The following is a 27946-nucleotide window of genomic DNA, read 5'->3' on the forward strand; positions in this document are numbered from 1 at the left end:
GCATCCGGAGAAAAGGAGGAGAGTTCTGATTTCCAGAAATGTTGTTTTAATGCCTCTCCTTATATGATATTTCTGTGCCCATGTTCAATCCCTGGCCAGGTTCTGTCTCTGTCATCCCACCTTAATTACACGACAACAGAAGAAATTCATTAAAGGTGCTTCATATTGCTGTTCAGAAACAAATAAGCACTCTTGCTAATGCCTGCGCAGAGGGGACTGTTGTTACTCAGAAAATTAAAACTGTGTTAATATATAACAGTTTTAATTTCCTTACTAATATAGTCCCCTTTGCTCAGGCCTTTGGGGGAACTTACATTTGTTTTCAGAGAGCAACAACATGAAACATCATCTGCGAGCTTATTTGATGCTTTGCTTTTGCTTTTATACAATGCGCTGCAGGGTGTTCTTTTTCTTTTTCTTCTTTCTCTTCTTTTTTTCATCTGCTTGTTTTCACAATGCTGCGTTATCCCCATCAGCATTGTGAAAAACAGCAGACAAAATTTGCTCCGGCTCATTCTGCAAAACCAAAATGAAGTAGCAAATAATCCCGCCACACCCCTCTCAACCGTTAAGGGTTTCTCACCGAGACACAAATGAATGAGCATGAAGCTGAGCTATCAGTGATATAATTGCAACAGGGCAAAAAAAAGAAAGTCAGACTGCAGAGAAGGAACAAGCTTTGACCTAATAAATCCATCTCCCATTTTATGTGCAACAAGGCCACCAACAAAGCCAGTTCACCTCATCCTCTTCCAAAATATTTCAATAGAGGAAAACTCCCACAAGCACCATATAAATAACACGTAGGCTGCTGCCACACCACAGAGATAAAGCAATTTGACACCACTTTAACTTCCATGGCTCAATGCGCTGGGATCCTGAGTTTTGCAGTTTGGTGGGGACACCAGAGCTCTTGATAGGGAAGGCTAAATATCTCTCAAACCTACAAATCCCAGAATGTCATAGCACTGAGTCAAGGCAGTTAAAGTAGTGTCAAACTGCTTTTTTCCTGCTATGTGGATGAGACCTTATTTTCTGTTTCTAGTCAGAATCCTTGGAGTTTATCACACAGGAGGAATTTCTCTTAATTTCAAATGAAAAGAAAGCGGGGCCAGAACGCATTCACCTGAATTTGATAGTTCAGCAAATTTACGTGAATTCGAATTGCGTTCGAACTGACTCCCCATTGCCTGAAAATAGCTTGCCATTGCCTGAAATTGCGTGTGATCACCTCTCACACAACAACGTGAAACCCCATGATTGCTTTCGGACAGACTTCCCATTGCCCAAAATTGAGTGTGGTTGTCTATCACACAATAACGTTAAACCCCATGATTGCATTCGGCTTGCCGTTGAATTATACTTCCAATTTCCCTTGTCTGATAAACTCCCCTATCCTAACCCAAACCAAGAAGACAAATTCTCTTCCTGACACTTCAGAGAGGAAATATTCCCATTTCCAAACCAGAAGTTAAATTTTCTGCTCACCACCTGAATTAGTTGTCATATTCTGGCTCTCCAAATCCTTTCATAGCATGCACATCATGTGATGGGGTAGGAAAGGGTCAAGAAATTGCATTTATGCTGCTTCCTCATTCTAAATCACCCTTAGAAACATTGTCGTTAATTATTATTATTATTATATTGTTGGTTTTTTGTTTTAAAAGGAAACCAGGCATAAATACTCAGATAATGGTACAAGTATAGCAAAAATACTGATTTATTTAAAAAACAACAACAACCAGGCATGCAATGTGGCAACCCTACACTTTGGAGAGGGTTTTCTTTAAGCCATCCCTACAAAGGATGTTGCAGTTTCTCCTTTTCATTTCAGGAAGAAAGTGGCTCACCTTACCATTTCAGGTAAGCAGTACCACCTTGCTGAAAGATATACGCTCTTTACTTCTAGCTTCAAGGACCAACTGCCACTGTTTTCATTCAAGTTCAGCACAAAGAGTCCTAGTAGAATTTCAAGACTCTGGAATGGAACATGTCAGTAGTCCTATACTTGATAACAGAAAGGAGAACTCTGGCAGATGTAACCCTACAATCATAGAACACAAGAACCTGGTCTAGCAAAAAAGACACATCTTTCCTGGCGTATTCAAAGATCTAACTCCCCCAAAGAATCAGCTCTGCTTGGCTCCAGATCCAAATACTTCTTTTATAGCATGGATGTGGTCTTCTTTACACAACCCTCTGCTATAAAGCAAACATAAGACTCCATGTAGTATATCATCAATACAGCAGCTTAATGTCTGGATGTCTTCTTGCATCAGTCCAAAAATCCATGTTATGTGCACCATTCCAAGAGACCCTTGGTACAAGCACAATGGAAATCTCAGGGGATTTCCATAAACAATTCTTTGCATTCAACCTAGATAAAGTATATCATCCTGAGATCTCCTTATTTCACTCTTCGCTTTTGTGTGGTCTGTTGCCATCAGTATGCCAGGAAACCAAGGTTTCTAATTCCAGAGGCCTTGATCTCATACTCCATGCTGAGTCTCTCAGTGAAGAAGCCACAGCAAGGTTCCATCTTTGGATGCCTGGTTCTCATATCAGTGGCACATCAGTTTGGTGTACATGCTTGCTCTTGAGTCAAAGTTCCCAAGATGTTATCTTCACAACCTCAGACTTGGGTAGCACTGCGTACATGCCTGGGACCGGGTTGTGGGGCTGGGAAAGGAAAGCTGCAATCCATGGTACTGATGGGCTGGTGAGAATTGGAAGGAAAGAGAATATGGGTCAGAAAAGTGCTTGGAATGGATGAGGAAGTCAGAATTCAATGCCATTGCCCCGGCCGCTGCTTCTCATGGGATCTGCTAGAAGTAGAGCTGGGTAAGAATTGCAGTTCATTTTGATAAGAAGTGATCAAAAATTACAAATCTCTTTCCATCCAGGATGAAGAGAAGACTTGTAAATGTTGAATGCAGAAGAAATCAGAACTCACTGTATCCAGGCCTAGGGCTTGGACTGTTTAACTCTTAAATATCTGGGAAACGACACCATGGTTGCCGCCATATTTTTTCCTGAGAAGCTTCTCATCCTTAACACCTCTATAGTTGGCAGGTACAACGTCAATCAGCCCACACCAGAAACAGCTGTAACAGTTTAATTTCCTGAATGTAGATGGGGCAGAATTTAATTTTTGTTTAAAGAATCTCCTCCAAATCCGCACATTTCTCTCTATTCAGGAGGGAACCAACTTGAGTTTTTAAAAATCTGAATGCAGAAGAAATTGAAAGTGGCAGGCTGTTTTCAACCCTGTTTCGTAGACTCTGATTTAGATACTGTACCTTAACAAAATGTTTGTCTCAAGACTCACCAGTGAAGTTGGACTTCCATATTTGCACAGGTGTTTCTCATAGGTGATGGCATAGATGTCTGAGTCTCCAGATGACCAACAGGAATTCCTCCAAGAAGGGTCATTTGACTCCAGCTTGTTACCATTGGGAAACTGAAATGGCGCAGAGAGATAGGGTGGGGTGGGGAGTTCCATTAGATAATGGAATTTATTTGCTTTATTTATTGGTCACTTTTATATGTATGTATGTGCACACAAAAACTGCAATAACATTGAACAATTAAAATGCTTAACACTTACGAATAGAAGCAAGCAGTGAAAAATCATTACCCAGCACTCAACACTCCAAATTTCTAAGTGGCAAGATGGCACATCCATTAAACAGTGGACTATAATTCAATCTAAAACCTTATTAAAAAGAGGTTTGAATCAGTCCCTTAGTATTGTTAACAGCTGAGGGAGACTGTTCCAACCAAGAGACACCACCTCTATAAAGCACCCACACTCTCTTAGTCATCAACCTCACCTTATTGAATTGAGTGCAACCAGGAACGTTTCCAAAGGAACATAAAGGTCAGACAGATTTATATGGAGAAAGTAGTCCTTTAGATGCTATTTCAGTCTTAAAAAGCAAGGCTATGAAACATGTGGCTTTCCACATGCTAAACTTTAGTTCCCATCAGCTCTAGCCACCTTACCAATGGTGAAATACAATGAGAATCATAAGTTCTACCTCTGGTCAGCTAAAGGTTTCCCAGCTTTGCATTACAGGTTACAATCAGTGTGATGCAGGGCTTTTAGTGTTGAACTGAGATCCCAATTCCAGTTTTTTGTGTCTCTGACTGCATCTGCACTGCAGAAATAATGCAGTTTGAAAACCTTTTAACTGTCATGCTATGGAATCCTGGGATTTGTATTTTGTTATGGCACCTGAGCTCTCTGGAAGAGAAAACAGTGTCAACCTGCATTATTTCTTGCAGTGCAGTTGCAGCCTCTGTGGTCATTCATCCTGTTTCATTGTGCTTGCTCTGTGTATGTATGTGCTTAGCTTCACAGAAAGAGAAGGCCAGCAATTTTGCCCAGAGAGAGGAGTTTTACACAAAGCAAACTGTGTGCAAATTGCAGAAACTATGTCTGTGATGAAGGGGGAAACAGGTCTCATTTTATGCTGTAGGAGGGATCCCAAGAGGGCTGAATAATCCTTGAGGTGCCATCTCACTGTAGCAAGATGGACAGTCTTGACTAGAAACTCAGCAATGGCAAACATTTCTATACATCCATAACACACACCCTCAGAAAGAAAGAGAGAAGGAGAGAGACAGAGAGAGGACACATATATTATTTGATCTCACCTGGCGTGACAAGTAGTGCTGTTGATTCTCAAGCGGAACTTTCGTGTTCTTTGCTGCAAAGGACAAAGTCAACTTTACCATGATTTTTCACCAAGAGGTTAGCCATCTCTTCATGCTCAAAGTCATTAGGGAAAATGAACCATGTACCTCTTGTCACCCACTGACTTCTGCTAAGGTGCATGCACAACCAAATCCTGAATGGCTGACACCATTCAACTACAACTACAGTCGCCCATCTGTTTTTGCAGACTTGGAATCTGCATCCCCTACTCATTTGTGGACGGCAAATGGAGGAGGACAAAATGGGTGAGCACCCACAGGTGCACACTGCCATTCAAGCCAATGGGGCTTGAATATTGGGGATTCTCCATTTTTGTGGAGGGGAGGATCCTGAACAGATCCCCACTAAAATGGAGGGGCGACTGCAGTTCACTATGTAGCTCTATGTGGCCATGTTCTAGAAGAGTTTATTCCTGATGTTTAATAATTTAATGCATTTGAATCTAATTGGCTGAAAGAAGACCAACTGACAGTAGTCATTCCTGTTTTTGTATATCCCTTCTCTTATGATCAGCCAGTTTACTGATAAATCCAAACTCTTTGCATTTAACTGGTGCATATATAATAGTATAGCTCACCTCTTCGGCGGCAGGTGAGCCAAATCAGCCAGACCAGCAAGAACAGGAGGACAATGATCAGAAGCATCCCAAAGATTGAGCCAATCACAATTCCAGCAATGGCACCACCACTCAGATGTTCAACTGCAAGGAAGAATAGGGAAGGAGAAGCCAGAATTAAAAACACAGGGCTCCCAACCAGGTCTTGGAAAGGGTCCTTTTTGGACTACAGTTCCCAGAATATCACAGCCTCCTTCCCCACATGAGCAGTTTTTCAGTGACTGCCGCAAAAAACACTGTACTCATTTAGAACTGGTTTCATTTGCCCTTAGTGTTATCATCATTATTTGTTGTTATTGTGTGCTTTCAAGTCATTTCTGATTTATGGCTACCTAAGGGGAACCTATCGCAGGATTTTCTTGGCAAGTTTCTTCAGAGGGGGTTTGCCATTGCCATCCTCTGAGGCTGAGAGATTGTGACTTGTCCGATGTCACCCAACGGCATTTGAATCCTGCTCTCCAGAGTCATAGTCTGATGCTCAAACCACTATAAAATGCTGGCTCATCATCATTAGCCAACTGTTAAATTGAGAGCCGTAACTGTGCAAAACAAGTTGTAGCATAAGTTTTCACAGACTTGAGCAAACTGGGTCTATGAAAGCTTATGCTACAATGTCTTTTGCACGCTTATTATCTCAAAGGTGCTACTAGACCCCTTTGCATAGTGACTGTTAAATTGTCATGTCATCCCATTAAATATCATCATCATAACTACCTGGGTCATGAAGCTAAAGCCACAAATTATGCATCTTACTTTCACTCTGAGTTGGCTTAACCTTCCCTTATTGTAATAAAATCCTGAGTTTGCAAAAGTTACCTTTCTGGACTACAGCTCTGAGAATCCCCCATCCAACATATCTACTTTTTTGTTCTTGTTGTGTGCTTTCAAGTCATTTCTGACTTATAGCAATCACAGGGTTTTCTTGGCAAGTTTCATCAAAGAGGGGTTGACATTGCCATCCTCTGAGGCTGAGAAAGTGTGACTTGCCCAGGGTCACCCAGTGGGTTTACGTGTCCAAGCCAGGATTCAGACTATAGTACCAGAGTAATTTACAAGCTGAATTACAATGCCTAGAATCTTGGTACTATAAACTCCCATAATCTCATAGCCAGCATGACAAATGGCCCTGCAACTTGTGATCCAAAGTAACTTCCCAAGCTCTGATAGAATACGTCTTGTTTGCAATATAACAACAACTGCCTGGGTTCATCTCTAGGATCACTCCCAGAAAGAACGCCGAGTATTACGGTAAGAAAATATAAAATATAAAAAAAGATGGAAGCATAATGGTTGCAAATAGGACTGGGGAAAAATGCATAAAGTCACATAGTTTTAGGGGCTTCGGGGAAAAATATTTCTGATCCTCTGATAAGCAATAAGTTTGATCACAAAATTAAAAGAGAAGAAGATTGGGTGAAGTTCTACTTTATACCACTTTATGCTAGAGATCTTGATTTTTAACAGCCATGGTAAAGCATTTTAAGTGGCGGCGAAGTGCTGTTTTAAAGCAGTAGGTGTGAATGCTGAGAGCAGGGAGTTTATCAGACAAGGGAAATTGGAAGTATAATCCAATGGCAATCTGAACGCAATCATGGGGTTTAACGTTATTGCGTGATAACCCACAACACGCAAATTCGGGCAATGGGAAGTCAGTCCGGACGCAATCATGTGGTTTCAAGTTATTGCGTGATAGGAGTTTATCAAACAGGAGGAATCTCTTAAATTTGAATAAAAAGAAAGTGGGGCCAGAACGCATTCACTTAAAGTCGCTAGTTTAGCACAATGACGTGAATGTGCATTACATTCGAACGGGCTTCCCATTGCCTGAAAACAGCATGCCATTGTCTGAATTTGTGTGTGGCAGTCTATCACGCAATAACATGAAACCACATGATTGCGCTCGGACTGACTTCCCATTGCCCGAATTTGCGTGTAGTGGGTTATCACGCAATAACGTTAAACCCCATGATTGCATTCACATTGCCATACTTCCAATTTCCCTTATCTGATAAACTCCTATGGCTCTTACCTTAAATCCATACCATGTTACTAGAACAGACATGTTTACTGAATCTTGGACAGTTAGTATTAAATTTAATCATTTCACGTTAATTCAGAAATTATTATTTTTTACTTGGTTTAGTGACAATTCTAACATTATTTCATGGCAATAATAATTAGCAATGGATTAGCAACATGCTAATTTTTAATTATAGAATAACAATTAAAAATTACTGAAAACATTCACAGTAGGCAACCTCCCCCCAACAAATGACAAAGTAACAAATTGATAAAGTAAGAAATTAAAGCAAAGTAACAAATTAGAGCTACACGAAGTATTAATTGTTACTCAGTTCATTAAAATGGTTATGATATAATTCAAACAAAGACTATCAAACCATGGCCTGTTACAGACTGCCAAAATAAAGCTGCTTCGGGTCTCTTTGGAGGTATGCTATTTAAATGATGCATGCACCCTAAGAATCCGGAAGCTGCACCAAAGCTGCACTCCAGTGCTTAGGAATGGAGTGTGGCTTTGGCACGACCTCTGGACTCTTAGGACCCATGCATCATTTAAATAGCATACCTCCAAAGAGACCCGAAGCAGCTTTATTTTGGCAGTCTGTAACAGGCCCATATGACTGAGTTCTATGTAACCATTTAGAAGTGCAACTAAACTTAGTTTTGTACAATTCATTTTACTTATCCAGAGGATGACCTGCAGGAAAAGATTGAGCAGCTGGATACTCTGCCTGAGTTTAAAACAGCACTAAAGATCAGACTTATCAGGCTTATCCAGATAATTTTTAAATTATGAATTTTAAAGTCTGTATTTATTATTTTTAATATGTATTGATTTTATATGCTCTTTTAACTGTATTATGTGTTCAGTTTGTTGTTGATGTTCCCTGCCTCAATTCATAGGGCGAGTCTGGTAAGAAATAGTAGTAGTAAGTAGTAGTAACAACAACAACAACAACAACAGATTTTGGGGGGTGCACATGCATGTGATTGGCAAGCGCCTACATTTTGCTATGGGACAGAAGATTTACTAACTCTAGTTGAAGGCTTTCTAAAACTTAAATCCATATGGCCCACAAAGTCAGGAATACTCACCTGGTGGCTGGAGGTTTTGAACATAAGATGCATTGCCAACTTGGGACCCCAAGCGAGGCACAATCTGGAAGGAGTAGGGAGTTTGGGGCTCCAGTCCCATAATAGTGGCCGATCTGTTGGTAGCACCTAGGACTTCCACTGTCTTCCACTCCTCACCAGAACGGCTTTGCTTAGGGCTCTGCATCTGGATATAAAAGCCGGTAACCACAGATCCCTTAGGAATTGTCCATTCCAGGTAAACAGAACCAGGATGAGGTCCATGAGACAGAGTCCAGTTAGAGATGGCAGGGCCTGTCAAAAAGAAAGAAAGAAACTCACAGTGGATACACATAAACAAAGTTCCTATGTATGGAGCCGAAATGGATACAAGAATCAATGATCAATGATCATAATCCCCAGTCTGGGGGGTTTCTCATAATTACAAAAGCAATGTTCTCTCTCTCTCTTGGCATAATGGGAAACTGATGAAGGAAAACCCAGTCTTACCAGTCTAGGATGACACCTCCCAGAGTGTATTTCACTAATAACCAGATGCTATCTGTTTGACTCAGTACAGTCCTTCCTTGGAATGAATAGTCAGTTTTCTCTCTCCTAATCGTCTATCTAGTGGTTTAGCATCCACACTCTAACTCAAAGGTGGTGTGCTTATGGGTATTTTGTTGTTTCTAGTGGTGTCTTACTGCCAGCATTGAAAATGGAAGCTAAATCATTCCCTGCCTTTCCATGCCCAGCCAGAGCTTCAAACATTACTTCTAAAAAGTAATTAATTACCAAGGTCTAAGGTCCAAATATAGTTGATTACTACAATACAGACTTTTGCCAGAATCCTATATCACCTTTTACTTAATGTAACTTTATGTTGCTGAAGTGGTGTGCTCAGTGGGATGCGATGGCTTAGTAGTTAAGATGCTCATTCTGATGACTGGAAGATCAGAAGGTTGGCAATTTGAGGCCCGAGTGTGATGTCCTGTCACTAGTGCCAGCTTCTGCCAACCTAGCAGTAGGAAAATGGAAGTAGATAGATAGGTACCACTTTGGTGGGAAGGTAACCGCTTTCAATGCAGTCATGCTGGCCACATGACCACCAGAATAGTCCTTGGACAATGCTGGCTCTTCGGCTTAGTAGTAGAAATGAGCACTGCCCCCTATAGTCGGTTACGACTAGACATTCATGTCAAGGGACTACCCTCACCTTTTACTTAACTTTATCTATATGTAGCAAAGGCACTAAGAAAACTCACCAATGAGTTGTGAAGATACATGTTGAGACATTATCAAGAGTGCCTGATGTGCATTGTGCACTGCTGCACATTGTGTAGCAATTCCATAGGTGCACAGTGTGTATCAGGAGGACCAATGCATTGGAAGCAAGGTACATCTGTGCACAATGAGCATTGGTCACTTTGCTGCTCCATTGCATAGGAACCTAAGAGCTGTCCTCTACTTGATATAGATTTGATGGAACTGCCCAATTCTAATTCACAGAGGAGTTAAGTCTACTTATGAAAATGTAAGTCACCACTAAGATTCTAGCCCTTTTTCTCTGAAAAGGAAGGAAAGAAACAGAAACCCTTCCTTTCTTGTTTTTCAGAGGTAACTAAGAAGTTATCACTTAGGGCCGGTACAGACAGGCCAAAATAAAGCTGTTTTGCGTCACTTTGGAGGTATGCTGTTTAAATGACATACACATCTTAAGAGGCCCGAAGCTGCACCAAAGCTGCGCTCCAGTCTTTAGGACTGCAGCGTGGCTTTGGTGTGGCTTCTGGCCTCTTAGGATGCATGCATCATTTCAAGAGCATACCTCCAAAGTGACCAGAAGCAGCTTTATTTTGGCCTGTCTGTATGGGCCCTATTAGTTACCTTTTTTAAAAAATCTGAAAGCTGCAACCCAACAGGATGTGGTACAAAACACACATTCTTCCAATCCATCTTATTGTTACCTCAACACCCACAATAGAACACAAGACAGCACCAGAACCCTGCAAGATTCCCCCTTCACCATTTAGTAACTGTAATTGTTGACGTTAAAGATATCATTACATCACAAAGTAATGAAATAATCCTTTATAATATAGGTTATGTCTTTATTATCAGGAAAGGAGTTCATTACCAGTAACTAGGTATTTGTAACTAACTAGTTACTTCCAAGCTCTGAATATGCCAGTGCCCCTGCTTCTATTTATAGACAGTCTGGAGTGAAGAATTTGCACTGGGAGCTCAACATGGCCTACAGACCTCTAAGACTTGGATAGGAACTTCTATATCCTTCATGGCTGCAAACCTCTTACCAGTGATAGTTATGTTGGACTGCTGGGATCCCAATGGATTAGAGCAGGTAGCACTGTAATCCCCTAAATCCTGTGGAGCAGTGAAGTTCCAGATGGTGAACTGTGTCCTATCAGGGTTCAGCTGATAATGGCCACTGGTGGGACTCAGGGACTTCTTGTCCCGAAACCATTCAATCTCTACTGGGTTGAAGATGCCTTGGCAATGGAGTTCCACAGCCACAGGTCCATCATCATTGCTGTGTACCTGGAATGAGAGCGAGACTCCCGAGGGGGCTTCTGCGGAGAGAGAACAAGTTCCATTCATGAACACAAAGCTTGACAATTTCTGAAATGGGATAAACCTCAGCCCAAAACTGACATTCCTTTCTTCTCCTTCCAACCAGAAAGGCACAGGGAGTGTTTTTGTGATGTTTCTTCTACAGCTTGGAAAGAGGACTTTCTTTTTTTGAACTACAACTACAACTCCTTTTGGAATAATATTGGCTAGAGGATGCAGGGAGTTGTAGTCCAAAAAGTAACATCCCCAAGATCTTATCTTTCTTTGGAGTTTATCACACGAAAGAGATCGGGAGTTTATCCCATGAATATGCTGGGAAAATTGTGTAAATATGTGCAACGATTTTATATGATATCGCACAAAACCCACCATTAAAGTGGTCACAAAGAAGCATCTTTTTACTTTCGGGATTTCAGCAACAATGCATTTCCGATATCACTTTATTTGTGCAATTGCATGTGATAATCATTTGCACAATTACTCGCCATTTCCGCTTCATTTGTGGGATGCTTTAAACGAGCTTTAATCTCTCTTTAATGCTGAAATCAGCCGCAGTGTGATAAACTCCTTTGTACAGCTGGGTGTGTCATTGTCGCCATCAGCTATATCCAAGGCAACATCCAAGGTATTATAACAAATGCAGATTAAAATGCATACAAAACATCAATAAAAGATATTTTAAAATGCAAGTAAACAATTTGTGGAATTAAAACCATTTAACAACCTATTAAAAAGAGAAGAGAGAAATCAGCAAGACCACACACCATTAAAGCCCACTGCAGTCAGTTCCTAAAAGCCTGTTGAAGTATGCTGCTTCAATGAACCTGTCTTCTCCTTACTTTAAGGATTTCAAAGGCATAAACATGGATGTTATCCTATTCCGACATCCAAACAACCTTATGTGGCTTGTTGCCTGTTGGACAATCAGAACCAAATTAAAGTACTAAAATTTGTCTTTACATTATATGTAAGATATGTATACTATTAACCTTCAGAGGGGGGTGGTTAATAGTCGTTGATGTTTGATGTTGAAGATAGCCTTGCTACTTATTTTAATGATTGTACTCATTACTTATTTATTGGTCAATGACTGAAATGAAGTGTTGTTGTTGGCTTGTTAGGAGGTGTGACAGTGAATGGACAAAACCTCACTGAGTCTGCTGCCACACTGCAGAAATAAAGCAGTCTGCACCACTTCAGCCTCCATGGCTCAATGCTATGGAATTCTGGGATTTGTTGGTTTGAGAGATATTTAGCCTTCCCTGTCAAGAGCTCTGGTGCCCGCACCAAACTGCAAATCTCAGGATTCCATAGCAGCGAGTCATGGCAGTTAAAGTGGTGTCAAACTGGTTTACTTCTGCAGTGCGGATACAGCCTGTGTCAGGTTACAGTGCAATCATAACGCAAAGATGTGGTTAGAATTAGGCGCTCCCTTCTTCTTCCAGCTCAAAGGCCCTGCTGTCAGGAGAATCTTTTTCTGCCCCTTGATCTCTGCTGACAGAAGAACCTGTTAGAAGTTAGCAGAATGTCTCTGCTGACAAGCTCAGCTAAGATCCGCCAGCAGAAGAGCCAAAAGAAGGACAGAGAAGTAATCTGATCCAAACTGTGTCCAGTCGAACTGCTGACACCAGGGTTTGCCATTCTTTGTCACTCTTAGGTCCAAAACACACTGTAGAAATAATCTAGTTTGGGACCACTTTTACTGCCCTGGCTCAGGGCTAGGAAATCCTGGGAATTGTAGTTTATTATGGCACCAGAGCTCTCTGATAGGAGAAAACTAAACATCTCACTAAAGTTCAGTTCGTAGAATTCCCAAGCATTGAGTCAAGGCAGCGGTCTCAAACTGGATTATTTCTGCAGTGTGTTTTGGACCTAAGTAACTGAACTTTTAGCTTTGTTATGTGCATAGACTAGCCTTCATAGTTATAAAATAATGCAAAATGAACAGGTACAAATGACCAACAATCTATGATCAAAGTTCTCTAGGGAAAAGTGTTAGCTCCAGAATGATATGGCTCACACCTGTGCATATATGCCATGACATTCTCCACGGAGAAGCAGTACAGTCTAACTCCTGAAAAATATCTTTGGTGTCCCACATTGTATTTCTAATGCTTTACTTATTAGAATGGAAGCCACAATGCTTCTGCTCTAAGTCATTTCCAACATCCAAAGGATATGAGATGATTGGATTCCAAGGAGCTGACTTAGTGCTGGCTCAGCTGTCCCTTGGCCATTTTTATCAGTTGGAATTGATGGAGAGGGGAGTTCTTACATTTGTTTTTTGTCTTACCTGGAATCATGCTGCAGTTGCCCTTCTTAGTCAAGTGGCGTCCCAGACAGGTGATGGTTTTGCCACTGAGCCCAGCTGGGAAGGGAGAGATCACCAGTTGCTGCATGTTAGAGGCACTGACCTCCTTGCTGTTCCCTGGAAGCCCCTGGAAATTCAAATGGGGAGCAGGATATCCCCCAAGCCAGGAACAGATGAAAAGCAAAGCGGTGCCATTGTCTGCTGAAGTCACAGCGCAGCGGGGAGACGCAGAAGGTTGTTCTAAGGGAAGAGTAAGAAAGAGATGAGCCAAATATTATAGCAAATCAGACACCATTATAGTGGGGGTGGTAGTAGTGGTGGTGATGATGATGATGATGTTTACTTATTTATGGGGCTCGACAGACCGCCCCGAAAGGGTGTAAGGGAGCCACCCATTTTTCCTCCTGAGGGACACAGCAGCAGCCAAGCCGCACAATCTCCCTCCGCACCAAAAAGAACCCACTAAAAGCTATATCACAGACATTTACTGGTTATTCCTTTTCCCCAGGGAACTCTGGGCAATGGAATTCTTTGATGGACTAGACGGCTCATTCATACTACAGAATTATAGCACCATTATTCGACTCTAACCACCATGGTTCTCTCCCATGAGATCCTGGGATTTGTAGTTTGGTGAGGCACAAGAGGAGCTTCTCTGTCTGAGTTTTCTACATGCCCCTTCCTAAACTGCTAATCCCAGAACACCACAGGATGGAACCATGGCTGTTACAATGGAATTATAGTGTTAAAATCATGTAATGTGATTGAATATCTAACTTGGAAATCCTCTACCATTACCAAATGGCAATTCCCAGGATTATTAGGGAGAACCCATTGTAGGTGTTTATTGTTTCCCTTAGCCCAATACCCTTCCCTTTAGATTAGAAGCTCTATGGAGGAAAAATAGGCACATGCCAAAGTCAACTAACGGGCAACTTTGAGGTTGACAGTGTTCCGAACACGTTTTTGGGTGCGCTGGTTGATGGCCAAGCATGAATATGGCCCAGCTTGATTCAACTGCACGCGAGAGAGCTGCAGAACTGGCAAGGAGGGCACATCGGGATCTTCAATATCTGCCACATTCCAGTAGATCCTTGCCTGAGGCTCAGATGGTGCCAGACAAGTTAGGTTCACAGTACTGTTCACCAGAACAAAGTTCTTAGCATCCAAATCCTGGTCCGAAGATGAGATGGTGATTGTTGGAGTCTCTGGGCCATCTGAAAGGAATTAAAACAATAGCACCATGAAATACTGCGCCAGTGTAGTGTCTACCGTCTGCATAAAAAGACGTGGCAGCCAATCTATCTATCCATCAGGCTTAAGTACTGCAGGGGCCCTGCCTTCTCCTCCCCGCTTTGGTTATCCAGGTTGCGACCTCCCTGACGAATGGGGTGATTCAAATTGATGGAGTGGCCGTTTAGCCGCAGAAAGGCAGCCTTATGGTCTGTCATTTTGCCCAGCCACCTGGGAATGCAAAAAGGTTCTCTCTGGGTCAGCAGCCACTTCCATTTGTGGCTGAGATGCCTCAGTCCTTCATCCCCAACCTACAGAGAAAGGGCAGCCTCACCAGGTCCAAAAAGCACATGCTGCAATTTTCCACAGCACCCTCAGAATTGTTCCAGTTAATGATTTAGACACCTGATCTCCATTAATGGCTAATATAGGAGAAAGAGAAGGGGAGAATGCCTGCCTGTCACATCTCTGCAAAGCCAGGGTGGGCAATCATGGGAGGATAGGGGGCTGCATTAGCCCTTCAAGAGACCTTGGAAGGTTGTACCCCTCCCCTTCTGAAAACTAAAAAAGTCCCTTAATGCCCCCCCAATGCCCTCTATAAGATGTGGGGGACATTTCGGACACATTTCTATGCCTCCCTGAGTCTAAAAGGCCCTTTTTAAAAAGGGAATTAGCCAGAGGTGACTTCAGACCTTGAAGCTTTGTACCTTGAAAAGTAGAATATAAATACTTCCCCCAAAATAATAAACAGATCAAGTATAAAAACACTGTTTTCAAGTGATTTAATACCCAATTAACCCAGATCTCTAAAACAGCTAGGTTTTCCAGAAGTCTAGTTGTCGGTTCTCTTTTCTTTTCTCTTTCTTTCTTTGTCATTTTTGGGGGTTGGCCAGATCTTTAAACCTCCCACAAACAGACAAACCCAAAAATGACAAAGTGTATTTCTCTCTCTCTCTCTTTCCTTCTTTTTCCCCCTCTATACTTTCTCCAGAGAGCTCAAGAAGGAATGTATCATTAACCTGCTTTCCCACATCTTTATCCTCAGAGCACCTCTCTTTGAGTTGGGATAAGCTGCCCAAGGCCATCCAGCAAAATATGTGATCAAGCAAGGTTCTGAACTTAGGTCTTCCTTTAGTTTAAGTCCAAAGGAGTAATATTCAAAGACAGTTCAACCATGGTTATGTCCCACCACTGGTAAGAGAGGATTGTGAAGATGACTCTGACCACTACATCACATTTGTCTTTAGTGTATAGTATGGTTTACAGTTAAATTATTTGCCTCTATTGCATACTTACAATAGACAGTAAGGTTAGCAATGCCAGTCCCATTACTGAATGGATTGGAGATGCTACAATGGTAGGTGCCTGTGTCCATACGTTGAGGGCTTCTGATCTGCAAGTATCCAGCAGAACGCAGATATCGGGGATTTTCACCAAGACTCTGCCCATCTTTGGTCCAGGATACGGAGCCTCGGACTGGGGTGCAGTTCAGAGCTACTGAGCTGTCTCCTTCTGTTGCTTCCGCAGATGGTGGGCTCACAAACACATTGCCTACATCCTCTGAGAAAACACACAGAAATGGGATGTGATAGCTGCTGTCACACCACTGTTGTGTCCACTAGTTACCACCACCTCCTAGCCTGAGCAGTGTACCCTGCCTGTCTGTTCTCTTTTAATGTACTCCTGCTCCATAGCTACAAGGACCTCTCCAGCCATGGGTTTTGCTCTTGAATCTCAAGGGTTAATGTGTAGTGTGTTTGTGTATAGAGGGGGCAGTGATCCTTATTGTGGGATTGAAGTGCTACAGACACCCCATTTTCATTGCTGACGGACACATTGTGGAAATGGGGAGGAATCCCACAAATCCACTGGGCATGTAAAGCACTTCAAAACATTGAACCGAAGTATAGGAGACCATCACTATACTACTCCTGAGAAGCCAGCCCTGTCAGATCTTGGCTGTCAACCGCCATCCCTTTCCGTTAAGATGAGAAACTTTATAATGTTAAGAATAGTGCCCAAGTTTTGTTTTCCTTTTTCCTCCGCATCCATTTTTCCTTTTCTGGTGTGTCTTTCTCCATTTAAAGGTGGAGATGTATTGTGTTGAATGTTTCATTCTGCAATGGAGAATGAATACGTTAACCTAGCAGTTCGAAAGCATGCAAATGCAAGTAGATAAATATGTGCCACTTCTCAGAGGGAAGGTAACTTTGGCCCCATACAGACAGGCCAAAATAAAGCTGCTTCGGATCACTTTGGAAGTATGCTGTTTAAATGAGGCATGCATCCCAAGAGTCCGGAAGGCTTACCAAAGCCATGATCCAGTCCTAAGGACTGGAGTGCAGCTTTGGTGCAGCTTCTGGACTCTTAGGATGCATGCCTCATTTAAGCAGCATACCTCCAAAGTGATCCGAAGCAGCTTTATTTTGGCCTGTCTGTTCAGACCCAGTGTTTGGTGCAGTCATACTGGCCACATGATCACCAGAGCAGTCCTCAGACAATGCTGGCTCTTCAGCTTAGAATGGAGATGAGCACTACCCCTTACAGTCGGTTATGACTACACATTCATGTCAAGGGACTACCTTTACCCTTACCTGTTAAACAGGTCTGATGGCTTTCCTTTTTCATATGGCTGCTGAGAGACTGGCTAAGGGATGATAGAAGCACAAATCAACACGCCATATTGCCAACGGAGCGTAAACCTGGCACTCACCATACACTTGAACGGTGAAGTTTTCCTTCTGTACTGAGTTCCCCAAGGGGAAAATCTCCACTGTGTAGATGCCAGAATTGGAGGTGGTCACTGCGGTGATGTTAAGGCTGCCACGCCAAGGGTCCACACTGAACTGAGGATGGAAGCTGGGGGCTACCACAACGGTGAAATTGGGATGCAAGGTTCCTATTGCCAAGATGGTCATATCCTTTCTCCAGATAATAGTGGTTTGAATCTGAAAAGAGGGTAAGGGGAAAGGGATGGAGAGGGAGACAGAATCCCCCACACGTACGGCCAGCGGGGACGAAAGAAGAGCAGGGAGCAGAGGCACTGAAAATGGAGGAGTTGGGAAGGAACAGAGAGAAAGGGAGAGAGACATTTTCATTATGGTCTTGTTTGTCTTCCAAGCTTGCCGATCCACCATTATGCAGGACAAGGTGGCCACCTTTGGGGTGACTTTTAAGGACTGCCTCTGCACTGTCAAAATAATGCAGTTTGACACCACTTTAACTGCCATGGCTCCAACCTACAGAATCCTGGGATCGGTAGTTTTGTGAAGCACCAGAAATCTTTGGCAAATCTTGTATAACTAAAAATCCCAGGATGCCGTAGGATGGAGCTACAGCAGTTAAAGTGGTGTCAAACTGCATTACAGTCAACCCTCTTTAGCCACTGATTTTTTTCTCCATGCTTTCAAGCATCCACATTTAGAAAATATGTTTAAAAAGTATAATTCCAACTAGCAAACCTTGATTTTTTTTTATTTTATATAAGAGACAGCCTTTTGCTATGCCATTGTATTTAATGGGACTGGAGTATCCTTGGATTTTGGTATCCACGGGGGATCCTGGAACCAAACACCAGCAGAAAACAAGGACCCACTGTATTTCTACAGTGTAGGTACAGCAAATGACCATTATATTTCACAAGTCAAATTATGGTTATATTTCCCCGGTTTATCATTTTCCAGGTTTTTAATGACAGTTTTAAATTAATGTATGACTGTTAAATTTATTATTTATTGTGTCTTACTAGACATTTAAATATGATACAGGCCCCTTAATGTCCCAGTGTTAGAAGAAAGGAAGGACACTTCTAAAAGTAATTTTTTGACGGCCAGAGTTCTCAACAGTAATTTCATTACTTTAAAAAAAATCTGTTTGTTATAAGCTGTTCCTTTGGCAACAAGCTCACTGTCTACCTCTTCATTGCCTAAACACCAAGAATAGAGCACAAGCAAAATACATGCCGGCACTTAAATCATGAGATGTTCCTCTGCCATTATTTAGTGAGTTAAGACCTCTACATCTAAAAAAGTAACTGAGGGCCTGAACAGACAGGCCAAAATAAAGCTGCTTCGGGTCACTTTGGAGGTATGTTGTTTAAATGATGCATTTAAGAGGCCAGAAGCCGCGCCAAAGCCACGCGCCAGTCCTAAGGACCACATTTAAACAGCATAGCTCCAAAGTGACCCGAAGCAGCTTTATTTCGGCCTGTCTCTTTGGGCCCTGAGAGTTGCAGCTGAGCCACAAAAGGAGTGACATTATCCCTTAAAGTTACCCTTGCAAGATAATTATTTATTTATTTGTAATTATTTATATTACCTGTAATTACTTCCTTTCTCTATTCACTGAGATGTAATGCAATGAATTATTTATTTGCAACTATTTATATGAGAGCTAGCGTGACGTAGTGGTCTGAGCGTTGGACTATGACTCTGGAGACCAGGGTTTGATTCCCAGCTCGGCCATGGAAACCCACTGGGTGACCTTGGGCAAGTCATACTCTCTCAGCCTCAGAGGAAGGAAATGGCAAACCTCCTCTGAACAAATCATGCCAAGAAAACGATACGATAGGTTCGCCTTAGCGTCGCCATAAGTTGGAAATGACTTGAAGGCACACAACAACCAAACCAACAATCATTTATAACCAAACTCTGGGAAAGCTGTTGCCAGTCTGAGCTCCAAGGACCAGCAGACAGCTCCCTATGAGCCTAATGGGCTTTTACTGCCACCCCCTGGCATTCTGTATTCAATGCTAGCAATGTGCGAATGATCAGTTACTTTTTGCATGAACGTTTACCACTGTGGAGGGATACTATATTTGTATTTTCAGCCCCGGGTGCTAAAATGTCTTAGGTGATGTGTGTCCTCAAGTCACCTGTCAACCTTTGGCAACCCCGTGAATTTCAGAGGGTTTTCTTGGGCAAGGAATACTCAGAGATGGTTTTGCCATTTCCTTCCTCTAAGATATAGCTTACAGCAACTAATATTCATTGGCGGTCTCCCACCTAAGTACCAACCAGAGCTGACCCCGCTTGGATTCCAAGATCAGATGGGATCTGGTGACTTTAGGGCATTTTGACCATTTGTTTGTTTGGTTGTTGTTGTTGTTGTTAACTGCATGTTAACTGCGGACTCATGTTACCAACTTTTCTTTCAAAGGTGCTACAAGAGCCCTTTGCATACTGATTTTTCCAGAAATGGCTATGTCTTTGGATGCATACATAGATGTCCTAAAGGTAACATGGAGTTACTTTTGAAGGCAGTTTAGTGGCATTTTATTGGAGTTGTTTTCTATTACCTTATGAATCCAAGGTGTCTGGGTGCATTTTAAAGTAATGGAAATGTAATAAAGGACACAACCAGTGACAAAACAAACTACTATGGGAGGAGGTTAAAAAGTAATGGTAACAATTACTTTGGAGGGCTTTGTAATGACTTACATAATTAATTCAAAGCATGAAAGGCAATTTGAAAAACAACACACCCTTGATTTTGCCAGAGTTATGTGACAACTAACCAATGTTGCCTTCCTTAAATACATGCACTGAGCAGAGTTTGAAGAGAAATCAGGAGTTACAATGTCAGGATAACTAGCCATGTAAAAAGAGTTTCTAGTGAGGCTGTTCAGTTTTAAACTACCCTGAAAGGTTTCACTACTGTTTTCTCGTACGCCATCTTTCAAAAGCTATTTGTCTACCTTCCGCCTTCGTTTCTAATTAGTTCTAATTAATGTTACGTAGCCATGAACAATAAGACTAAACTCAGTCCCAAAGCTTGCCAACAGCTGTTTTAAATTTGCATACATTTAAATAAATTACATTTCCGTCCAATAATGTAATTTTATAGGAAAGGCCACAACAAAGTGGATCTCTGTCAAGAAAGGACAGGGAGCATGGGACTTGGCATGTCCTGACCAGGGCCAGGTGCACACTGTTTATTTGGGTGCTAAAAGTGCCACTTTGCAAAAGATGGGGCAGGGAATTTGGCCACATCTTTCTACAGGGCTGCCTTGACAGGCGCTTATCTGCATCCAGACAAAAAAGAGCCTCCACCTAACTTCTTTAGCCCTTAATGTGTGACCTGCATGCCGCAAAATCTGTGTCACTCCAGTGCTTTAACTCAATCAGATCTCATCCGGGTTTTGGAAGACCACACAGAGGGAGCACCAAGGGCTGCATCCAGAGCAGGAGGTCTTGCTGAGAGCAATCGGGAAGTTGCACAGCGCAGACCGGAGCTAAATCAGTGACTTCCCTCCCACCGTTCTCCATCCTGACCCCCACAGCTAGAGTTGCCAGGTTTAAAAATACAAGCATTGCTTTTCCTGTATTCAAGAAGCAACTAGAATGAGCCATTTCGGATAGTGTGTTCTACAGGGAGGTACGTGAAAGAAGCACTAAAATATTCATGGAGGCACGGGGGAGCATGTGCATGTTGTGAAGGTTAGGAATAAGAGGGGGGGTGTCTTTATATACAAGGCAGGCCATGCGATTCCAACAAAGTTCATTTTGATCACTGATTCCAATCAATGTTGCTCTCCCATTTCTTTTCACGGTTGAAAGCAATGCTTGAAAAATCAGGGCAGGTTTCTATCCTCGTGACTGTTCACATTGATTTCTTTTTCCCCTGTTTCCCCCCTGACCCCTCATCTGCCATTGTTCACTACCTTAGTCCTTCTTTACACATATACATGCATTCCTTCCAACTGTCTCCATTGGTCTGGAACAGGTCCAATTAATCCACTATTATTCAACTTTTTCAGCTGCTTTGAAATGTCCCGATTTCTCTCTCCACCTCCTACGTTCTCTCTTTGTCCTCGGCTTATTTCAGTGGCTGCAAAATGAGTTCAAAGTGCAGCAGTAGTTAGCTCAGCAGTGAGGAGGGGAGCATGGGGCAGGATCCTGCCTTTCCCAAGTTCTAGCAAAAGTAAACTGTTGCAGCCTATCTCAGCCTGTGTCTTCATTCTTCATTAGTCATTTTGCCACCTAGACCACAATCTGATGTTGTTTGGCCACATGGGTCATCTGTGAAATGTTAGAGGATCGGCACATAATTTGAGCCTATTTGATTCGAAATGTAGCACAACGTCACCAAATGCTTTTCCACTGCATAGTAGAACACTGAATTATATGAAGTCAAAACAATTTGCATGTTTCAGTCCCTGCAAACTAGGGTATAGGGGAGACCTACCAATTCAAAAAGACATAGTTTAAGAAGTGCTGCCCTTGGCAGTATTCTTGGTAGGGTTAGATGAGGTACAGGTTATAGAATCACAGAGTTGGAAGAGACCTCAAGGGCCATCCAGACCAACCTGTTACTCAGGGATACACAATCAAAGCACTCCTGATGGATGGCCATCCAACCTCTGTTTAAAAAGCTCCAAAGAACGAGACTCCACCACACTCCGAGGCCACTAGAAGGACCTTGGAAATGCTGAATGTGCCCCACAGTCCACATTGTAGGGTTGCCAGAGTGGAAATTGGAAAGAACGTCTGCAGCTTTAGTGGTTGTGTAGAGGAAGAAATTTAAGCAGCTGTTACTTGTCACCTGGTTGTGTGACCAGCAACACATTCTGGAATTCCTTCTTCTGCACAGAAGCCCTCTCCAGTTTTCAATGTGGAAGTCCCCAAAGTTACCTCCACATAGAGATTTCCATATTATAGCATCCCCTTATCTTGAGGAGGCTCAAGGTGACAATTTGACACACACGCACATATACGTGGAGGGGGGGGGGGTTGGTTGGTTGATGATATAGGATATGAAAGCGGCCAACAAACAACAACCCATCTCAATATTCGAGTCCTTCCCCTCCTGTTTTCATTTCCTTCCACAAGTCTCTTTATCGTCTGCCAACACCACTGAGGAGAGACAGCGTGCTCGGATTTATTTGCCCAGCCTAATCCTGGCCCTTCCTTTCCATCTCCGGCTCTTTGAAACCATCCATATAACAAACCCAAAGCTGGCAGGGCCTACAGGTCTGCGCCCTTGTAAATTAAAAGCTGAACAACAGCATCGGCCACACGCCAGGGGCTGCATTAGTGGGAGCTGAGTGAGGAGAGCCGGGAGGTGGGGGGGGATGACAACGACAAGGGAAGATGGATGAAAATTGGCTCAGTGGAAGCCCAGCAGCCACCACAGGCTGTAATGGATGGGCCGGCTCCCTGCGGGGAAAGAGAGTGGGGCATGGATGGGAGAAGGCCATAAATCTAACAGGAGGGGGTGCACCAGGAGGGTGGGCATTGAGGTTCCAATGCGCTGGGCTCGACTCTAAGGAGGCAACAGGGGGCAGGTAGAAAGGTGGCCATCTTTCTTCCCTTTCAGCTTTCATAAGTGGGCGGCCCGGACCTCTCTCAGCAGCGTACCAGGTGGAAATCAACAGGGAAAACGTCGCCTGGGATGAAGTGATATAGTGATGGGATTTCTGCCTGTCATGTCGCTATTAAAGAAGGCACCAGGCTCCTGGTATCCATTATTTAGGTAGCACCTAAAAGAAGGGGAGGCAGGAAAGAGCAGAGAGCTTGGAAAGAATACATTATCCCTGCACTCCTTCTCCTCCTTTTCACAAGGCTCTTGTTCTGCGGTTGCCTGCCTCAAACACAGACGTTTACGATGCAAATACAATTCCCCCTTTGCAGTGTTCTCCCTGCTTCTTCCATTTTGTCTCTCACCAGAGGCGAAACATAGGCTGAGGAGGAAAAGATAGAACAGGTGCATAGTGTCTGTAGACTAGCAGTGTTAGGAACCAGGGCCAACCTAATGCATTTTGCTACCTGTGGCAGTGGAGACAATGTCAGCCCTCTTCTAGCCACATACAGAGGCTGACTGGATTGTCAGTCAAACAAAAATGACAGCTGAGGGCAGAAGGTCTCTTTAGGGATGCAGGACAGATCATATCAAACTTCCATTTTGTCTTTCAAGAACGGGGAATGGCAGGGAACCTATAAGAAACAGGACAGTGCTTTTTAAGCTCTCTGACCTGGTGGACTGCCAGTCCCTTCCCCATGTGCCAGAGACTAGGCCCATATTTATGGCCATTGGCTACATCTGTTTCTTTCTTCCAACAGACTTGCAACCAATGGCTCAGAGACCATTGAGTCCAAAGACTACCACACTGACACTACTGTTTCCCAGCACATTGCTTAATACAAGCAGCCCTCCGTATGGATGGGATTTTTATCCACAGATATAAGCATCCATGGTTTGAAACTATTTTAAGAATATATACATTCCAAAAAGGAAGCCTTGACTTTGCCATTTTATATAAGGCATGCCATTTTACCATGCCATTGTATATCATGGGGCTCGAGCATCCATTGATTTTAGTATCCATGGGGAGTCCTGAAACCAAACTCCAGTGGATACCAAGGGTCCACTCTAATACTGCTAACCTATTTAAAACCATCTTCGTACAATTTGTTGACGTTGTTGTGTGCCTTCAAGTCGTGTCCAACTTATGGTGACCCTAGGGCTAATCTGTGATGGAGTTTTCTTGGCAAGAGTTATTCAGAGGGATTTTCTCTGAGAGAGTTTGACTTGCCCAAGATCACATAGTGGGTTTGCATGGCCAAGTGGGTATCTGAACCATTGTCCCCCAGAGTCAAGAGCCAGCACTCAAACCATTACAGCCCACTGGCTCTTCCTTGATAGAGTAGGCCATCATAACCATAGTTAGCTACAACTGTTTAAAGCTGAGGCTCAGATCATTTCTCAAACAGATCCAACCTGTTATGGCTTGATCATATTGATGTTTACTGAGGATGTAATTCATCACTAATTTTCTTCTTGAAGGAAGCAATGAGTAATTTTTGCAATATTCTTCCTGCTGTGAAAAAGACTGAAAACCACAGCTTTTGATGTCTATTTGCAATCTGGGACTTACTATGCACAAAATCCACACATTTTTGCTTTGCTCTGAAAATAGCACCTTCTGGACAGGAAAATACGTACAAATATTATTTTTTGCACCAAAGAGGTGTCTCTTCCACAGAATATGTTGGGGTTTTTTTGTGCAAGACAACCGCATGTGAATTTGGCATGGCATTTCCCCCAATCATAGCATTTTCTCTGCAGGAAATTGCTTTTTTCCACTCAGAAAATAATATTTCTGTATAAAAAGAAAATACTGTTTTCCATATGAAACAAGCACATGTGAATTTTGCACTGAACTGTAAGGATTGTTGCCCATCCAGGATTCTTCTCATCAGACTTTTTTCAATATTTGAAATATTGGTTGTTAAAATATTTTCAAATATTACTTCCTTCCCTAATTCTCACCCAATGGTAAATATTGGAGAGTCCAATGTGATGCATTCCCAAACAAGTAAGTGTTGTAACATCACTCTTGTAATATTATTGAGGCTTCTAATACCCAAAGGTCCTCTTCTATTGGCAATGCAGACTACAACTCCAACTGACAAAGGCCAACTAATGATAAGGTCAAACGCACTGCACTTTTAAAACGGTTTTTGACCATCATATAGTATTCAGGACTTCTCTCTCTTTCAATTCCCTTTGAAATCTCAGTGCCTGGGATAGTTCTGACCTGTCATATCTAGTAATGAGCAACAAGTAACCCTACTTTTAAAAACAAAAACAACAGCCCTGCCCTCGCACCAATTATTATTATTATTTATAAAACACTAAAATTTACACAGTGCTGTATATAGTAAACAATCATGATGCCCCTCTGGTGCTGCATCCACATGATGCAGCGCCAAAGGGGCATCATAAAGCTGCACTGCCATAGCTATGGCACCCCTTGGAGGGCACAAAAAGGAGCTGCTTTTTGCACTCTCCAGAGGCCAGATCAGGACTGCGGAATGAGGTTGTTGCGGCCCTGATCTGGCTAGAAAAGGAGAGGTTGCATGCCGCCTCTTAGGGGCAATCTGCATAGCTCCTCAGGCCTTCCAAGTGTGTTAGATTCTTGACCATCAGCCATGCTAGCTAAGTCATCCAGGAGTTGATGTCTAAACTATCTGAAGGATCAAAATTTGAGAACCCCAGGTGTATAGGAAGGGAGAATTTCAAACAGGTGTTACTTCTCCCTGGCATGCAAGGAAAAGCAGCCCTTGACAAAATTTCTTTCAAAGATGGCAGAGGCTTGCCACACGTGAAATTTGCACTTGTAGCAATAAAGGCCTCCAGCGTTGTTCCCCGGCATTTTTTGTTCATTAGCCACGGATGAAAGGGTGGAGAGAGGAACGCACGTCATATTATATTCCATCGTCTCCTTTGGACCGCCACCTCCTCCTCCACCAGTACAAGCTCATATCCTCCCACATATCAACAAGATTGGACTGCAGAAAGGAAAGAAACCCTGGAGCAATATTTCCCAGACTCACCCAGCAGTGACAGTAGCCAGCCGGTCAGGGCAGAAGAGAGACAAGTGCCAGGATGCCAGGAAGCCATGCCAGAGCTGGCTCAATGGAGAGGAGGCAGAGGTGAGATTTGGGACACTTGAGACTAAGAAGGACTCTCTCCCAAGCACCACTGGGAAAGGTAGGGCCTTCTGGTGTTGCCGGAAAACAGGTGCCACCAGGTAGCGGAAGCAGCAAGAAACCCAATGCCCATGAGCGTGACCTGATCCTCCCCCAGGGAAATGATGACAAAGAGAGCTCAGTTATTCAAGTTATGCAGCCAGCCAAACCTGTCGAACTGTTGCATGAGGGGAGGAGCGTAACTGTCAAAGCATTGGCATTGCTGGCTGGTCAACCGTTTTGCAAGCAGAGGATGGAATGGCTTGGCACAGGTTGGTGGGGCAAGGAAGAACTATGCGGGGAGTGCCTCTGGCAAAGAAACAGATAGACAGCTCAGAACACTGTTTCCTAAACAGACTGCAAACCGGAACACGTTACCCTTATTTCTTTACTTATTTTTATTTTTTAAAAAGTTGCCTGTGGGGCAAAACACACCGGAGAAATAATCCAGTTTGAGATCGCTTTAACTGCCCTGGCTCAGTACTAGGGAATTCTGAGCACTGTAGTTTTGTGAGACATTTAGCCTTCTCCATTTGAGAGGTGTGTGGTGCCACAAGCAACTACAGTTCTCAGGTTTCCCTAGCACTCAACCAGGGCAGTTAAAGCAGTCTCAAACTGGATTGTTTCTGCAGTGTATGTTGGCCCTTTGCTACATTAAAATGCAAAGCTTACTCTGCCCTTGCTCAGTCTAGAAAAGGCCACTTTTTAAACTACAGCACCCAGAATCTTGCAGAAAAGGATTCTGGGGGCCGTGGTCGAAAAAGTAACTTTTCTGAGCTGTGTTTATCCACGTTAAAAAGTAAACATGAGGAAGGCTTATAAGGCTATGGCCCTGAGTTTTCAGAGCCATAACCTGAGACCTAGAGATGGCACCTGGTGATATTATCAAGTGTTATGCATTAAATACCAATTGTAGTAGTTCACCTGCTTGCGGAAAAGGATAAGGAACCTTTAATCCAGCCTACCAGAAAATGGATGCAGAGCAGAGTGGAGGGTGTGACCTGGTACCACAAATGGAAGGGAAGGAGGACACTGACAAAGTGAATACATGGGATCCCTGGAGAGTCTTTGTAAGCTGCAGCAAGAAATGAATGAATCCTTGAAAACTGTAGCAGGCTGATGCTCTACAATTCTGAACTGGCAACCTTCTTGGAAATGTACACACAGACCTTTTCTCTCACCTGCTAATACCATCAAAATGAGAATTTGCACCCTAGTCCCCCATTGGAGATGAGTGATGGAAAATCGAGACTCAGGGGGGTCAGGCCCTGAGATCCCTAGTCAGGATGGGCTTAATTTCAGACTAGAAAAATAATAAAAAAAATCAAATGGACAAATTCACACTACACACACATGCATGCACTGTTCTGAAGCTCAGAGTAGAAACTGGTACTTCAAGATGGACATCAAGTTTGCTCACTTGACTGGGCAGTCAGGACAGAGCTGCTTAGCATGCATTGCAAAAGACAGAGGAGGAGGATGCAAGGAAAAGCACAGCTCATAGAATGTAAAAACAGAGACTACCATGGTATAACATATATTTCTGTTATATGGGAGGACAGAAAAAGTGCATCAGTGGAGAAAGAATTTCTCACAGTGGGGCAACACAGGGCTTGTGGCTTTGCGTCACCACTATTATCATTATTTATAAAAGAGATTCCAGCTAATGTTAGGAAGAACTTCCTGACAGTAAGAGCTGTTTGACAGTGGAGCACACTGCCTTGGATTGTAGTGGAGTCTCCTTCTTTGGAGGCTTTTAAATAGAAGCTGGATGGCCATCTGTCAGGGGTGCTTTCTGTGTTCCTGCATGGCAGGGGTTTGGATTAGACAGCCCTTGGGGTCTCTTCCAGTTCTATGATTCTACTATTAGTCTCTCACCTTTCCCCCCTTTTGGGCTCAAGACAGCTTACAAC

General features: G+C 42.9%; 1 protein-coding gene across 1 annotated transcript; it reads right to left on the reverse strand.

Annotated features, from left to right (window-relative positions):
- Positions 1-1723: 1723 nt before the first annotated feature.
- VSIG10L (V-set and immunoglobulin domain containing 10 like) lies at positions 1724-25965 on the reverse strand. The gene is made up of 11 exons (XM_089478909.1): positions 25899-25965; positions 17276-17605; positions 15859-16122; positions 14259-14546; positions 13312-13569; positions 10742-11017; positions 8454-8744; positions 5298-5420; positions 4660-4712; positions 3329-3460; positions 1724-2716 (listed from the first exon to the last, which is right to left on the reverse strand). Exons 1-11 carry the CDS (start codon positions 25963-25965, stop codon positions 2633-2635), a joined length of 2166 nt encoding a protein of 721 aa, XP_089335035.1. The 3' UTR covers positions 1724-2632.
- Between the last annotated feature and the right edge of the window lie 1981 nt (positions 25966-27946).

This window comes from Sceloporus occidentalis, unplaced genomic scaffold, assembly GCF_023333645.1.
Source record: "Sceloporus occidentalis isolate IW3139 unplaced genomic scaffold, rSceOcc1.0.p SCAF_13, whole genome shotgun sequence".
Lineage (NCBI taxonomy): Eukaryota > Metazoa > Chordata > Lepidosauria > Squamata > Phrynosomatidae > Sceloporus > Sceloporus occidentalis.